The 14,490-nt window shown below is 43.8% G+C and overlaps 1 protein-coding gene and 1 pseudogene across 1 annotated transcript; one reads left to right on the top strand and one right to left on the bottom strand.

Moving 5' to 3' along the window:
- Positions 1-2,075: 2,075 nt before the first annotated feature.
- LOC146382170 (serum amyloid P-component-like) lies at positions 2,076-5,437 on the bottom strand (annotated as a pseudogene).
- naglu (N-acetylglucosaminidase, alpha) lies at positions 2,686-14,266 on the top strand. Its single transcript, XM_084938522.1, has 6 exons — positions 2,686-6,456; positions 9,085-9,232; positions 9,515-9,661; positions 9,791-9,876; positions 11,604-11,860; positions 12,048-14,266. Exons 1-6 carry the CDS (start codon positions 6,044-6,046, stop codon positions 13,250-13,252), a joined length of 2,256 nt encoding a protein of 751 aa, XP_084794648.1. The 5' UTR covers positions 2,686-6,043; the 3' UTR covers positions 13,253-14,266.
- Positions 14,267-14,490: the final 224 nt, after the last annotated feature.

Below are 14,490 nucleotides of genomic sequence, written 5' to 3'. Positions count from 1 at the left end.
TCTTTCCGTTGTGTTTTTCTGTTCTTGTCCTGGCACACATCAGAGATGTTTGTGTGCAGGTTTGATGAAATGATTTGGCCTCTTACGAGTGTTTTTTGACCAAAATGTTTGTTGGGGGAATAAAAAGTGTTTGTGGCTTCTTGTTTGATTCTGTTGTGGAGAAAAATGACAGAAACATGAGCGCAGTCACTACGAGATGGATCACAGTGAAAAGACGAGGGCGTGGAGTAGATCTGACTGTATTTATCTGTTTTATCCAATGGCAGCAGCAAAGACATTACCACTAGATGTGTTCAAGCTTCACAGAGATCTGAAGTTTACAGAGGAGAAAGTCGCCGTGCTTTAAACTGAGCCTCTGCATGTTTCACGTGGGATGCATTCATACTTTTCTTGCTTGAATTTGTACACTTTGTGTTACCCAAGGTTCTGTTATTAGCCTTAGTTCTCCCTAAAACATTGATTCTTGACTTTTTAATGTGGCCTGGTTGTCTCCCTCTGACTCTCGTGTTGTTCTCAAACAGGGATGTGGGACTCCAGGCCTCGAGGGTCCAGCAGGTTTTAGATGATGATCCAACACAGCCGATTTAAACGGCTAAATGACATCCTTAACATGTCTCATGTTTCCAGAGATAATGAACTAATCACGGGATTTTTACATGCATTTATTATGTAGACCCTTTTCAAATTTATATTCAGTACTTTGTAGTATTGGATCGTGATTATTGATAAATCAATACAATAACTCTAATGTTCCACCTCTCAATGGAACTTCGAGCTACACAGAAACAGAAAAAATTTTATGTATAATAATGCAATTGATTTGCACAATAAGAAGAAAGTCATTTTTAATCATGTGTTATTTAGAAATGTTACACTGCTTTTTAAATGACACGTCACTTCTTGGTAACTGATGAAAAGCAGTTTGATGACAGATTTCAGTCCATCTCTTCCACGTATCAGGGTTTCTGTCCCAGCTGGGCGAGAGCTCCTCGTGTACAGCCTGACAGAGAGCGCGAGGGGTTGGTTGGATTTCAGGCACCGTGCAGCACGTCTGTGCAGGCTGACTGCACTCTTAACAGGACAGGGTACCAAAGTCCACACCAGTGTTGGTCAAGTTACTTGAAAAAAGTAATCAGTTACTAATTACCGATTACTCCCCCAAAAAAGTAATCCCGTTACTTTACTGATTACTTATTTTCAAAAGTAATTAATTACTTAGTTACTTAGTTACTTTTTAAAAACACGATTTACAACCTGAATAGGTGATAAATAGATCTTTCAGCCCAATTCTACTTTTTCTGCATAATCCATCACAAAATGTAATCAGATGGAAAAGTCTCTTTTTCAAACTTGTTTTATTAGTTTTAATCTTTTAACTTTATGCATCAAGCAAAAATTAAATTACATGCACCATTCTCTGACTGGAAGAAATTAGTTTAACATTTAAACCTATTTTCTGCACATTCCAGCACATAAAATAAAATTTTTTTTGTGTGTGTTTACACTCAGTCTTTCAAATAGATGCAAGTAAAACACAGCAGAAAATAAATAAAGTCAAAGACTCAGTGGTCCTGTTGCTCTGTTTTCACCTGTAAAGCAGGAGTGGGGTAGGTGGAGGTTTACCCTGGTGCAGGTGAGCCGCAGCGGTCAGTGGAAGAATCCGCGAGTTTCTCTGTGAGTTTCCCATTACGTCGTAGCTACTCGGTGCTTGCTCGGAAGTTTAGGGTTTTTTTCGCTTTAAAAAGAAGTTTTCTTCCCACGCACAACGGACGCTAATGTTTTTGTGACTTTTTATGGAATCAAACTCAAAGTAAGGTCAGTACTTCCACGCTTTAAACGCTGCACGCTCATACTCTCTCCCGCACTCGATATATGATCCATTGTTGATCTGCACACAGCTGTTGTCACGAACGTCGCACTCGCTTACGTCACTGTCATGAGACATTCTTGCAAAAAAATCACGGTTTTAGTAACACAGTAACGCAGCGTTCCTACGGGAAAGTAACGGTAATCTAATTACCGTTTTTGCAATAGTAATCCCTTACTTTACTCGTTACCTGAAAAAAGTAATCAGATTACAGTAACGCGTTACTGCCCATCTCTGGTCCACACACAGTGCCATTTATGAGATCCTGCAGGTTTTTCCAGTTGACCAGGAGTGAAGGAGTGACCCTGCATACCGGAGCTGACATCACACAGAGACATCTCCTTGTCCCAGAGGTGAACATCTGTCAGGTCTCCTACAAAGGACTGTTTTGCATTGAAGCCTCCACCGCAAGTGTCTTGATCTTGACCCAGAATGATACTCGGAGTGCCGGTCAGAGTGATGCTGAAGGATTTTCCGGTCGCTGTGCTTTCCATTGACCCACATTGTTGTCATCCCGCTTGAGTTCCACGTAGAGCGAGTGGAGTTCCATTCATTTTCACTGTCAGGCAGCCCGACCATAGTTGGCGCCGTCCCTTTATCGTTCAGCCTGTACGCGCCCTCACAGGGCTTTAAAAGGAAGAAGCCATTAGCTTCAGACGGGACAGCGAGGGAAAACGGAGTCTGCGCTCAGTCCAGTGAAGAATAAAATCTCATGCACAGAGACAAAGCTGTGACGGACTGGTGGTGAGTTTGACATAAGAAGTTTCTCCCTCCAGTGGGAGGTGAAAACCTTGTGTGAAAGACCTGCAAAGGAACAGGAGGACCTCAGACATCACAGAAGAGACGAGACCCTGTCAGGACTCGTGTCTATAATAATTAGCATTTCTTTTTAAAAGATGATTGTGCAGTCTTCAAAGCAACAAACACGCGTGGCTCCTGTGGAATTTTCTCAGATGTGTCAATCCACATTTTTCAGTTTATCTGTGATGTGTGTGGGGCGGAGTCTGACTTTGGTAACGACGGGACCATGGTAACCAACTTCAGGCGCACACTGGGATGCAGCAGAGGACTGAAATGTTACCCAGACAAATGCTACTGTTAGACGTTACCCACTACTTCAGAGGGTTAGTTCAACGCTGCCAGGATGTCTTTGCCTGCTGTTTGCCGACCCTCAGATTTAAATGTTTTGCTTCAAACGGTACATTTTGTTAAACCTGTGATGAGCTTTCTATGTTGCACTGTCAATGTTCAGCATTTGAAGTACATCATTATGTCCTTTTTGTGTTTGTTTGAGTCTGATGGAGATTTTGTTTCTTTATTGATTCTAATAAAAAGAAATAAATTGTAGATAAAAATCTAAAGTGGTAACTGTAGCTTGTAAAGTGAGGAAAACCTGTTACAAATATTCTTCAAACATCATACTTACTTCATTCTTACTCTCATTATTTTGTGCAGCACTAAAAGTACAAAGTCAGAACCTGTGTCCTCGTTACCTTCAGTCACCGGCTCTCTCACCTTGGTGCTGAGCATAAGCTGTGCAGACTGAGCTCCTCCATCGTCTCCTGCTGTTGGACAATCTCACAAGATTTGCTTTTGTTGGAGAAAATTTGGAGACTAAAAAAGTCTGAACTGATTCTGAGCAGTTACAACAAGTCAAATGACTCAGTTCACCAAGAGATTCCCTGATATGGACCAGAGCTGCACAAGTGTTTGTGGATGTGTGTGGTTAGCTGTTTGTGTGTACTTGTGTTACTGTCATAGTGACATGTTGTGGCTGCTCGACCTGCTTTTGGGATCAAAAGTCAGCCATGACACAACAATCAGTCTTTTCAGGTAAGACAGATGCTGTGCTCGTCCCCACGTCTGAGTTATCCCCAAACTTTTTGTTACATCAGTCATGATGAGAGAAAGGAAAACTACGGGGTATGAGTCATATTTGAGGTGACAGTGATCGAAGTAAAGACTTATTCATTTACTCGTCTGTAACCTCTCTCCCTCTCCTGATTGGCTCCTGACTGTTTGGCACGTCCTCTTTTCACCTCCACAAGTAAGGTGAGTTTATTTTGATCCTCACCAGAGTTCATACGACTTCTTTCTTTTTAAATGGACGACTTCAAATCTGACCTTGTTTTCTCTTTCAGAGTTGAGCTGTCCATGTGTGTCTGTGTGAAGTACACAACGAGCTGAGGTCAAACACAACACTGGAGAATCATTGATGGCTGTGTGATGATAACAAACCTTTGAACAGTGATAGTAACTGAGTGTTAGCCTGCTGGCGGTTGATAAAGTTACGCTTGTTTCATAAGCTAATCAGCATATGTTAGCCTCCTAGTATCACCAAGCTAGGACGTCAACCAGCTGAACTTTACTGAAACAACAAGCAACAGTAGCTGGCAGCTCATGTTCTGAAAGATATTACGGTCAAATATGGAAATGATTCTGTTGTGTTTGAACTTGAGTCAAAGACCACGACTCGATTACATTTAGACGATATTCATACACTCAGATATTATATTAAGCCCACTAAGTTGTGTTTAATAAAATATACCTCAAACAGGAATTATGAACATTGTCTGAATAGAAAGACATTAGAATTTGTTATTACTCAGTTTTATTTAAATAACACATTTAAAACAGAAGCTGACCCAAAGTGCTGGAGCCCCTGAGACCCAGCCTGTTCATTTATGTCCTCTGTAATGGACTTTTTGGTCGATATGTTTTGAATTATTTGAGCTACCCTACCAAGTCCTGATGTACTAAACAGAGGCAGGAAATCACAAAAACATTCAGCTGAAAGACCCACATTTATAAATGTGGGTCTCCAGAACACCCAGTTTCTAAATACACTGCTCAAAAAAAATGAAAGGAACACGTTGACAACACATCAGATCTCAATGTCTGTATCATGCTGATGCAGACTGGCTGTGACTGATGGAAATGAAAATGATGAACCTACAGAGAGAATTCAAAGTCATCCTGAAAAGAAAAGTAAACAGCTGATGACGTGGACTATTTTGCTGAAATATCCTTGGGCCCACTGTTTAGCTAAATGCAAAACTGGTGATTATTTATTTCTATGTCAGAAAAGATGAAGGGAAAACGTGTCAGGCCTCCACCTGTTACACCATTACAGGTGATGCCTCTGCTGAGCAGAGCAGTATCGCAGACGTTTAACTGCCTTGATGCTGCACTCTGATTCAAAAATGCTGCTTTTTTGTTTTGCAGTAGTTTGCATGAAAAGCATGTTTTATTGTGTTGACTAATCATTATGGAAAGTTCAACTCAGTGTTCAGGATGTACACATGATGATTCAGCTCATGAATCACAACACGCTGCTCTTCCCTGCATGGTGCAGCAGGCTGCTGATATATGTTCTATCCGTCTGTTGTTGAGAGCACCATCGTCTTTGCTGTGGCGTGCTGGGGCGCAGGCATCAAAGCAAAGGACAGACTGAACAAACTCATCAGGAAGGTCGAGTCTGTTGTTGGCGTGAAGCTCTCCACCCTGGAGGAGGTGATCAGTGACAGACTGCTGACAGGACTGCTGGTAATCATGGACAATGACTCCCATCCTCCATAACACTGGACAACCTGAAGAGCAGTTTCAGCAGCAGGTTCCTTCAGCCTGGCTGTCTGAGGGAGCGTTACAGGAAGTCGTTCCTTCTGCTGCTATCAGACTCTTTCATTCACCCACTTGGGTCAGATCCACACATTTGGAACAGAACTAAGAACACCTCAATGCCCACTGTCACTGTACACCACGACACATACTATTCTTTTTATATTTACACCTTTATCTCTGTACCTATTTATCCAGCATGTCTGTTTCTACACTGATTTTCTGAGTGCTTGATGTTTGTTGTATATTTGCTGCTATGACCGCTGTGATTCTGCTGAGCTGTGTTTAAAGCGTCGGTGCCGTCGGTAACACTGGCTTTAACAGTAACTCGCACACTTCTCTAAGTTTACGGTCATGTGACAAACTGATCACGTGCCAAAAAGTTTTAAGGAAACAACACTCGCCGATTGGCTGACAGTCAACGGAGGCCGCAGCGCTTTCTCTGATTGGCCAGCAGGCTTGTGGTAAAACAACGCTTCCGGGTTCTCCGCAAATAGACAAACTCGTTTTTAAACTTATGCAACGGTGGGAAAGTGTCTTCCGTGGACAGGGCTCAAAATGTCAGGCGGAAGCGGCTGCTGCTTGGCTCTGTTGCTCGTCTGGAGCCTGTGTGTGAGCGCACACTGCAGGTTTCCTTCTCTGGACCACATCAGACCGAGAGCCAGCGACCGAGCGCAGGGCAGAGCGGTGACCGAGCTGCTGAGGCGGCTGCTGGGGAACAGATCGGCCGAGTTCATCGTGTCGGTCAACGGGAGCCTCTCCAACGACAGCCTGGACGTGTGCGAGCTCAGGTCCACCAAAAACAACAAGGTCGTCGCCACAGGCAGCACCGGGGTGGCCGTGGCCTCCGGGATTTATAATTATTTGAAGTATTTTTGCAACTGCCACGTTTCCTGGTCCGGGAATCAGCTGGATCTGCCCAGACCTTTGCCAAAGCTCACCGGCGTCCTGCGCATCAGCACCCCGCACAGGTCAGTGACCCGCACCGTCCTCACAAAGGTTTCTGCAGGCTTAGAAGAGACCTGTGAGGGACCCGTTTAATGCGCCAAGTCCTTACAAAGGTTGGTGTCAAAGCCCTCTGTGACTGTCTCACCTGGTTCGACTGTGTGTCCAAACTGTGAGCAGCTCACGTTTCATTTCCATGTCAGAGACAACAAACCGACACTTCCTGATCTCACACACAGCAAACAACAGGAGGAAAGAAAGTGTGTGTTTGTGCTTTCCCCACACAGACATCGGATCAGCTGTAATGCGTTTAGACCCCCCAGAACTTGAAGTGTGGGCAACATCTGCGACATGAATTGAATCTTTATTTTGAACGTGGTACAAAAAAAATATAACCACATAGAAAAAAAGAGACAAACAAACCAAAACAAAGAAACCACAACTAAAAAAAACATGCATTTTAACAGAATTCTTATTTTAAAGGTGAAATGTTTTGTGTGTGTTTTGTGAGTATAGAGAGTATAAGAAGCTATAAAACATTATGTCATTCACAGGTCATTGGCTACGTGACTTAAATATTTTTAGTTTTCCCAAAATAATGGCCTGGTCCCCACAGAGGGGGACAGAGCTTTTAGGCCGCTGCACTCATAGTGTCACAGCTCCATTAACATGTAACAGGAAGGTAAACAAATCTCAGTCTGTCAGTTCTTCATTTGTTGTTGACACAGCCATTGTCCACTTTTTACTTTACTAGAGTTTTTACATTTTTAATTCACTATATATTTTAAACTTGGATTAAAAAAAACAAACAAAAAACCTCAAACATGTCACGTCACATTTTCCCGTTCAGGTTTAAGCTCCACGTAGTCACAGACAGCTGGTTGGGAGGTTCACCACTGATGATGTTACAGAGCATCCCATTCAGCTGTTGTAAAGACCTCCTGCTGTCAAATGAAATTACAGTTCACATGTACATAACTAAGAAAAATGTTTTCCCACCAAATCCACTTCACACCCGTTACATTGGATGTTCGCCAGCTCCTCTCAGTCGTTCCTGGGAACTGCTCACCACAGAGTGGACCTGTTGCAGTCACAGCCCCCGATGGCATCACGACAGTCGATGGTTCTTATAGTTCTCCGTCACCTAAGAACAATTGCACATCGAGTGCTTTTGTGACGGGTTCAAACTACACACAGGACAATGCCGGGGTACTGTCCGTATTTGAATAAAATGACGACAGTATTTGGGGGCGGGGAGTATGATTCTCAGCTTCGCTGCCCACAACCCAACAAACCCGGGTGCATGAGAAATGGAGCGTTGTCACACATTTGTCATTGTTTTCTCTGAGCGCTTGTACTGCCGCCAGGCCCTTTAAAGGACTCTTCCTTTCAGTTGTCTGTTGTGCATTAGACCCGCATCAGCTCACTGCAGCTATGTTATGTGCAGAGTGGCTGGGCTGAACCATCGGCAGCATGTGTGGTTCAGTTTACTTTGCTCATGTCTGTAACATAGTTGTGGGGAGCAGTGTGTAATCCTTCAGCATCATACAGGGAGTGTCTACACCCAGGCCTCCACTCTCACTTCACTGGAACAGTTGAAGTGTTGTAGCTTCATTTATGTGTTTTTCTGTTTGACTGGTCCTGTTTAAACTTCAGTGCGATATTTAAGCACCGTGTTGTGATTTGGTGCCCTGTAAATAAAATTTAATTATATGAAAAGTTTATATGTTGGTGTTGTAACTCTGTACTTCATGAGTGGCTTTGAATCCAACGGCTCACAAACAGGACAGCTGAAGGAATGACAGTGAATGATGCTGATTAGGTCTGGACTGTATGGACTCAAGGAACAACTTTGTAGTCAAAGGTGTTAACTGTTGTTCAAGACAGTGACAGACTGGCGACCTGTCCAGGGTGCGACCCTGCCTCTCACTCTAATAGGCGATAGGCTCTAGCCTATTAGGCTGTATTACCCAGTTTTAACCCTGAGGTTACCTGGATACCTCCAAATCCCTCCTCCGAGGACAGCCAGGCAGTCACAGAAACACAACAGTTTCCAGCCACCTTTTTTCAACAAATCAGCATTGTCAACCACTACAACAATGCACTTGCAGTGTTAAGCTGATGCACACCTTCAGACTTTGGTGCCTCCCTTCATTCTGCTGGAGAACTTTGAGTGTGAGGAGAGCTGGAGCTGCAGAGCTGTGTGATTTAGAGTATATTTTGAGGACACATAAATAGTATTACAGTTTTATTATAAGCTTCCGCTTATTGTTTTCAGGAGCCTATCCCAGCTGTCATAGGGCGAGAGGCGGGGTACACCCTGGACAGGTTGCCAGTCTGTCGCAGGGCCAACACACAGGGACAGACAGCCAGTCACACCTATTTAGATTTGTCAATTAACCTATCCCCACAAACTGCATGTCTTTGGACGGTGGGAGGAAGCCGGAGTACCCGGGAAGAACCCACGCAAACTCCACACAGAAAGACCCCGGCCTGATGGTGGAATTGAACTCAGGACCTTCTTGCTGTGAGGCAACAGTGCTAACCACCGTGCTATAATCACACCATTATACTAAATCATACTACATTTGTATTATATTTCTGTATTAAATAAAATGCATTTCTAAGCCACATATTTGTGTATTTGTATCTAGATTCCGGTACTATCAGAACGTCTGCACCTTTAGTTATTCCTCCGTGTGGTGGGACTGGCCGAGATGGGAGAGCGAGATTGATTGGATGGCTCTGAATGGAATCAATCTGCCGCTGGCTTTCACTGGCCAAGAAGCCCTGTGGCAGGAGGTGAGGAAGTCTGAAAGTTCAGCTGTTTTTTTCTGCAGCTCTTGCAATGATATGAATCAGGACTAGATCAGCTTTTGTACTTCAGTTCTGTAGTGTGTTTAACAGCTGGTTGGCATAATTCTCTGAGCAGTACGGGGAAGAAGTTAAAGTTGGAGGAGAACAGGCTCAGCCAGAAGCCAGTACATAAGACGTCTAGGAAACTTTGCTTAACACTGAAATAAGTTGGGACTAGATACAAAATGCCGACTGTGAGTGTTTAGCAGCTGCTCTTGTTGTTTTTAGGTTTACCGTGCTCTCGGGTTAAACCAGTCAGAGATAGAGGAGTTCTTCTCCGGTCCGGCGTTCCTTGCATGGAACCGTATGGCAAACTTGTTCAAGTTTGGTGGACCTCTGCCGCAGTCCTGGCACGTGAACCAGCTCTACCTTCAAGTAATCAAACCTCAACACAGCAACATGTCAATGGACCAAAGCCATTTGTGTTTAAACCAAGTTGAATGTACGCTGAGACGCTGCTGTGGACTCAATCATCTCACGTCACTTTTTCCTCACTTTTTCCAGTTTAAGATTTTAGAGCGGATGAGATCCTTCGGCATGATCCCTGTGCTGCCGGCCTTCTCTGGAAACATCCCCAAGGGAATCCTCAGGTCACTCTTCTTTATGTCTCAACATCATTTTCTGCTCTGTGCCACAGCAAACTTAGTCTTATAGGTACTTGCAGCCAAACCAGTGCTACCATTAATAATTACATAAACCAGTCTGATTGGCTGCGGGTATTTATTTTTCTTACAGATGTGTGATGCTTATCTGCCGTTACAGCACTGGGACTAGAGTGTGGGGCAAGTTAACGTGAAAAGTGTTGATAGGAGTGAGACGTTCTGCAGGTTCTGCAACTACTAACCATCAACTTGACCAGTTCATTTAATGAGCAATGCAGTCTGCCTGTGTGTTCACGATGTTACTGTTACTTTGCCACATAAACAGCATTGTTGAGGCTCAATATAACAGATTTTCTGGGGTTAATTGTGATTTGAAGTACAAATGCTGTAAAGTCAATAAATATCAAAAGTGGATAAAAATAGACTGTGAAGAAAATGGCCAATACCTCCTGACATGTAGTGAAATATTATCAAGAAGACCAAGTATCACTAATTTTACTTGAATGTAGTTAAATCTAGTCCGTGTTTGCTGTTACCGTCCTTCTGACAAACTGATCTTTGTTTCATTCCTCTGTTACACCGTCACTGAGTCTTATTCTTACCTTGTGAAAGAAACAAGTACACATGCAACATACATCACGTTTATCTAACATGCGCAGCCGTCAGTTTTGTGCTTACCACCGTACGCATGCTGGTAATGCCACATGTAAGGAAACACAGTGATCTCGACCTGAGGCTGAGAAAGCTCTGAGGATGTTGTGAGGCAGGATTCACATGGATGCATTTCAGGCTTTGACACGCTCGCTTCTCATTCGCTTTGGTTGGAGTGACGTCACGAGCTGCCAGACTGAACTATGGATCCGTTGGTCCGCTTTGCTCATGCTGCTTAACTTTGGAAGTGCCAGCCAATCAGAGCACACGTGTTTTTATTCAAACACACAAATGCAGCTGCTAGCCAATGAAATCATGTTATGCAAATATCCCGAGACAGTCATTTGGCACCAAAATCCAGCAGACATTGATCATTGCAATAAAAGTTACTAACAGGTCGCTACCTGGGTGACTATGGCCCAGGTGGTAGAGCGGGTCATATACTAATCCACAGGTTGGTGGATCTCTTATAAAGAAGGTTTCTCGTCTGTTTTTGAGCATTTCATGTTGGAATTAAATAATTACATTTCATCAAAAGAGGCAACAATTCTGAAACTCTGGATATTTTCCACTGATAAAAAGAACCAGACCTACCACACAGTACAGTAGGCTCCATAACAGATCATGAATGTGTGCCCGGGTTAGTCCACTTACACAGCACGATGGATCCAAAATGGAGTCGCAGTAGATCTGATTTCCCAAATCATCCCATCTGGATCCGTGTTGGATCTGTAGTTTGTCCCAGCACAATCTGTATTATTCAAAAATGATACAGAAATATGTCAAATCTAGCTGCCCGAGATGTAGATATAAGAAAGCTCAGGCGTTCTTATAACATGCTTGCCTTTAAGCTGCCTTTTTTCCATTTATTTTCATCTGCACTGTTTGTCTTGTTTATCTCTGTTTTAGAATTTAAAAAAAGAAACGCTTTAATCACAATTGTTTGAATTGCTTTGTTAGTTTGTCCTGTAGCAGCAAACTGCATCTCTGTGTCTGTCAAACGTATTTCATGTAACCACTCTGTGACTAGAGAGTTAGTATTGCTGCTGCTGCTTGTGTTTCAGGCTGTATCCAGAGGCCAGAGTAACCAGACTGGGGCCATGGTCTCATTTCAACTGCAGCTACTCATGTTCGCTTGTCTTAGACCCACAAGACCCCCTTTTCCACCACATTGGTTCCCTGTATCTGTCCCAAGTGCTGAAGCAATTTGGGACGGATCACATTTACAGCACAGACACCTTCAATGAAATGACTCCACCCTCCTCTGACCCCGCCTACCTGTCTGCAGTCAGTCGCTCAGTCTTTGCCTCAATGACAGCAGGTGAGTGTTTGAATCAGCTGCCTGAACCGTGACAATTTCTGGGTCCAAGTACAATAATTGCCCTAGTTTGTTGCCCCACGGATGACCTGTTGTACAACTTTCTCGCACAGACAGTTTGCTAAAGCTCCCTGCTGATTTTGAGCCATGTTCAAGAACTGGTCTATTATCCAAATGTTTTTCTCTCCAGTTGATCCCCAGGCAGTCTGGCTGATGCAAGGTTGGCTGTTCTTCAGCGATGCAGCGTTCTGGAAACCAGCCCAGATTCAGGCCCTACTACACGGAGTGCCCCTTGGACGGATGATTGTGCTGGACCTGTTTGCAGAGACCGAGCCAATCTTCTCCTACACAGAGTCTTTCTATGGGCAGCCCTTCATTTGGTGTATGTTGCAGAACTTTGGGGGCAACAGTGGGCTGTTTGGTACGGTTGAGAGCATCAATTCAGGCCCTTTTAAAGCCTTGCATTTCCCAAACTCCACCTTAGTAGGCATAGGCATGACACCAGAAGGCATTGAGCAGAATCCTGTGACGTACGAACTGATGAGTGAGCTGGCTTGGCGCAAGGAGCCAGTCAACTTGGCCAAGTGGGTGTCGCTCTATGCCATACGTCGCTATGGCAATACAGAAGAGAGCCTGACTGCTGCATGGAGGCTCTTATTTGCCAGCATTTACAACTGCAGTGACCCACACTACCGAAACCACAACCACAGCCCACTGGTCCGCAGACCATCCTTTCACATGAACACTGGGCTTTGGTATGACCCCGCTGACTTGTACAAAGCTTGGAAACTCATCATGGATGCAGCTCCTTCTCTTATGTCCAAAGAGACATTCAGGTACGATCTTGTGGATGTGACACGGGAGGTGCTACAAGTACTGACCACGTCCTTTTATCGAGATATTGCAGATGCTTTCAAGAAGCAAAACCTGTCAGAGTTGCTGACTGCAGGTGGTGTGCTAGTCTATGACCTCTTGCCGGAGCTCAATCGATTGCTGAGTAGCAACCGAAACTTCCTGTTGGGGACGTGGCTGGAGCGAGCTCGGTCCCTCGCCGTGGATGACAAGGAGGCGCAGCTCTATGACATGAATGCCAGAAACCAGATCACTCTCTGGGGTCCCAGTGGTGAGATCCTGGACTATGCCAGCAAAGAGTGGGGGGGGCTCATGGAGGACTACTATGCCCAGCGATGGGGCCTGTTTGTCCAAACGTTGGTGGAATGCCTGAACAGCGGACAACCCTTCAAGCAGGCTGCCTTCAACCAGGCGGTATTCCAAATAGAAAAAGGATTCATTTACAACGGCAGAAAGTACCCGACCAAACCTCAGGGAGACACGTACGAGATTGCTTATAGGATCTTCCTCAAGTACTTTCCACAGGCCCTAAACAGACTATAGTGAGCAGAGAGTACATTTTTTAAAAACTTGCAAGTAACAGCTTGAAGAATGTGTTTGTCCACTTTCAGTTGTCCTCGGCTGTCCCTGAACAAACTGCTTGGGTTTACAGGAACAATCTGTTTTTTGCACACTTACTGAAATCAGCAACAGGTGGTTTTGTCTGTTCTTGGAAGATTATTTTCACGACTGATCACATTCCCAATAATGCTCCGTATCAGAGGAGGAAGTATCAGATCTCTGCTCGACTGTTTGAGGTGTTCTACAAACTCTGTGGTACTGTTTTAGACTGAACACATCGTAAGGAAAATGTTTCACATATTCACCATTTCAGATTAATACGAGAAGACTGATAGGAATCTCCAATCTGCGCTTCAATTGTAGAAAGTCTGGATCTGTCCAATCCAGTCTGCATGCATAACCTGCTGTGTACCTGAAATGCGCACTTCAGTGTCCCGCTACTGTTAGTGGGAAAATCTAGCAAGGAAGTAGAAGCACATTTAACACACAAAATAATGTGTAGTTATAGTTTCAACTATAACGCAGACACGAGTCTGATCTCCATCTTTAGTCGCACAGAAAGCAAATCTGAATATTGGACATGTTAAACTTTAAGTGAATAATATGCTGTTTTTAGAAACGGACTCTGTTATGCATTAGTCTGAAGTTAATTTGGATATTGTGATTTTCTTTTCTTGTTTTTTCTAAACGAAATGAGCGACAGGAATATGTTTTATAGAACTGACATTAAGTAGAGGCAGAACAAGAAGGCCAGCGTCCTACTTATCGAACTGTTTGGGTGCTTCAGACGCTGTTTAACAACCACCTCCTGTATTTAGAGCTCCTGCTAACATGTTCAGTTAAACGTAGTAATAATCCACAAAGGTCTTCCAAACAGATGAATTTGTATTTAGCAATGAACGATAAAGCTGACAAGCTCATGTATTCTTGTCTGAATGATTATTCTGATTAAAAAAATATATTTTTATATCAAAATAAACACCTGTCAGACTTTGACATGTCAAAGGAATCAGTTACTTTTTCAGAAAAACAGTTTGATTGATTGATTGATCAGAACTGACCCCTCGAAGCGTAGATCACAGGACTCCGCCTGTGCAAAGGTGCCCCAGAAACAGTCCAGCACAAAGTAGCAGGACGTGAGCTGCAAGCTTGGGCACGGTACACTGCCTTTATGACATTAAAAAAGCTGGTGGAGAAAGCATTTAAAATGGAGCATAATT

The sequence above is a fragment of the Perissodus microlepis genome, chromosome 8 (genome assembly GCF_051167445.1).
Source record: "Perissodus microlepis isolate ML-2025 ecotype Zambia chromosome 8, ASM5116744v1, whole genome shotgun sequence".
Taxonomy (NCBI): Eukaryota; Metazoa; Chordata; class Actinopteri; order Cichliformes; family Cichlidae; genus Perissodus; species Perissodus microlepis.
This window is presented reverse-complemented; position numbering and strand designations above follow the sequence as displayed.

What these genes read in the sequence shown, in the direction of transcription:
- naglu (XM_084938522.1), top strand. Translation starts at nt 6,044, where the DNA reads ATGTCAGGCGGAAGCGGCTGCTGCTTGGCTCTGTTGCTCGTCTGGAGC. An exon ending in CGCATCAGCACCCCGCACAG is followed by an intron (nt 6,457 to 9,084) that starts GTCAGTGACCCG and finishes ATTTGTATCTAG; the next exon opens with ATTCCGGTACTATCAGAACG. An exon ending in CTTTGCCTCAATGACAGCAG is followed by an intron (nt 11,861 to 12,047) that starts GTGAGTGTTTGA and finishes TTTTCTCTCCAG; the next exon opens with TTGATCCCCAGGCAGTCTGG.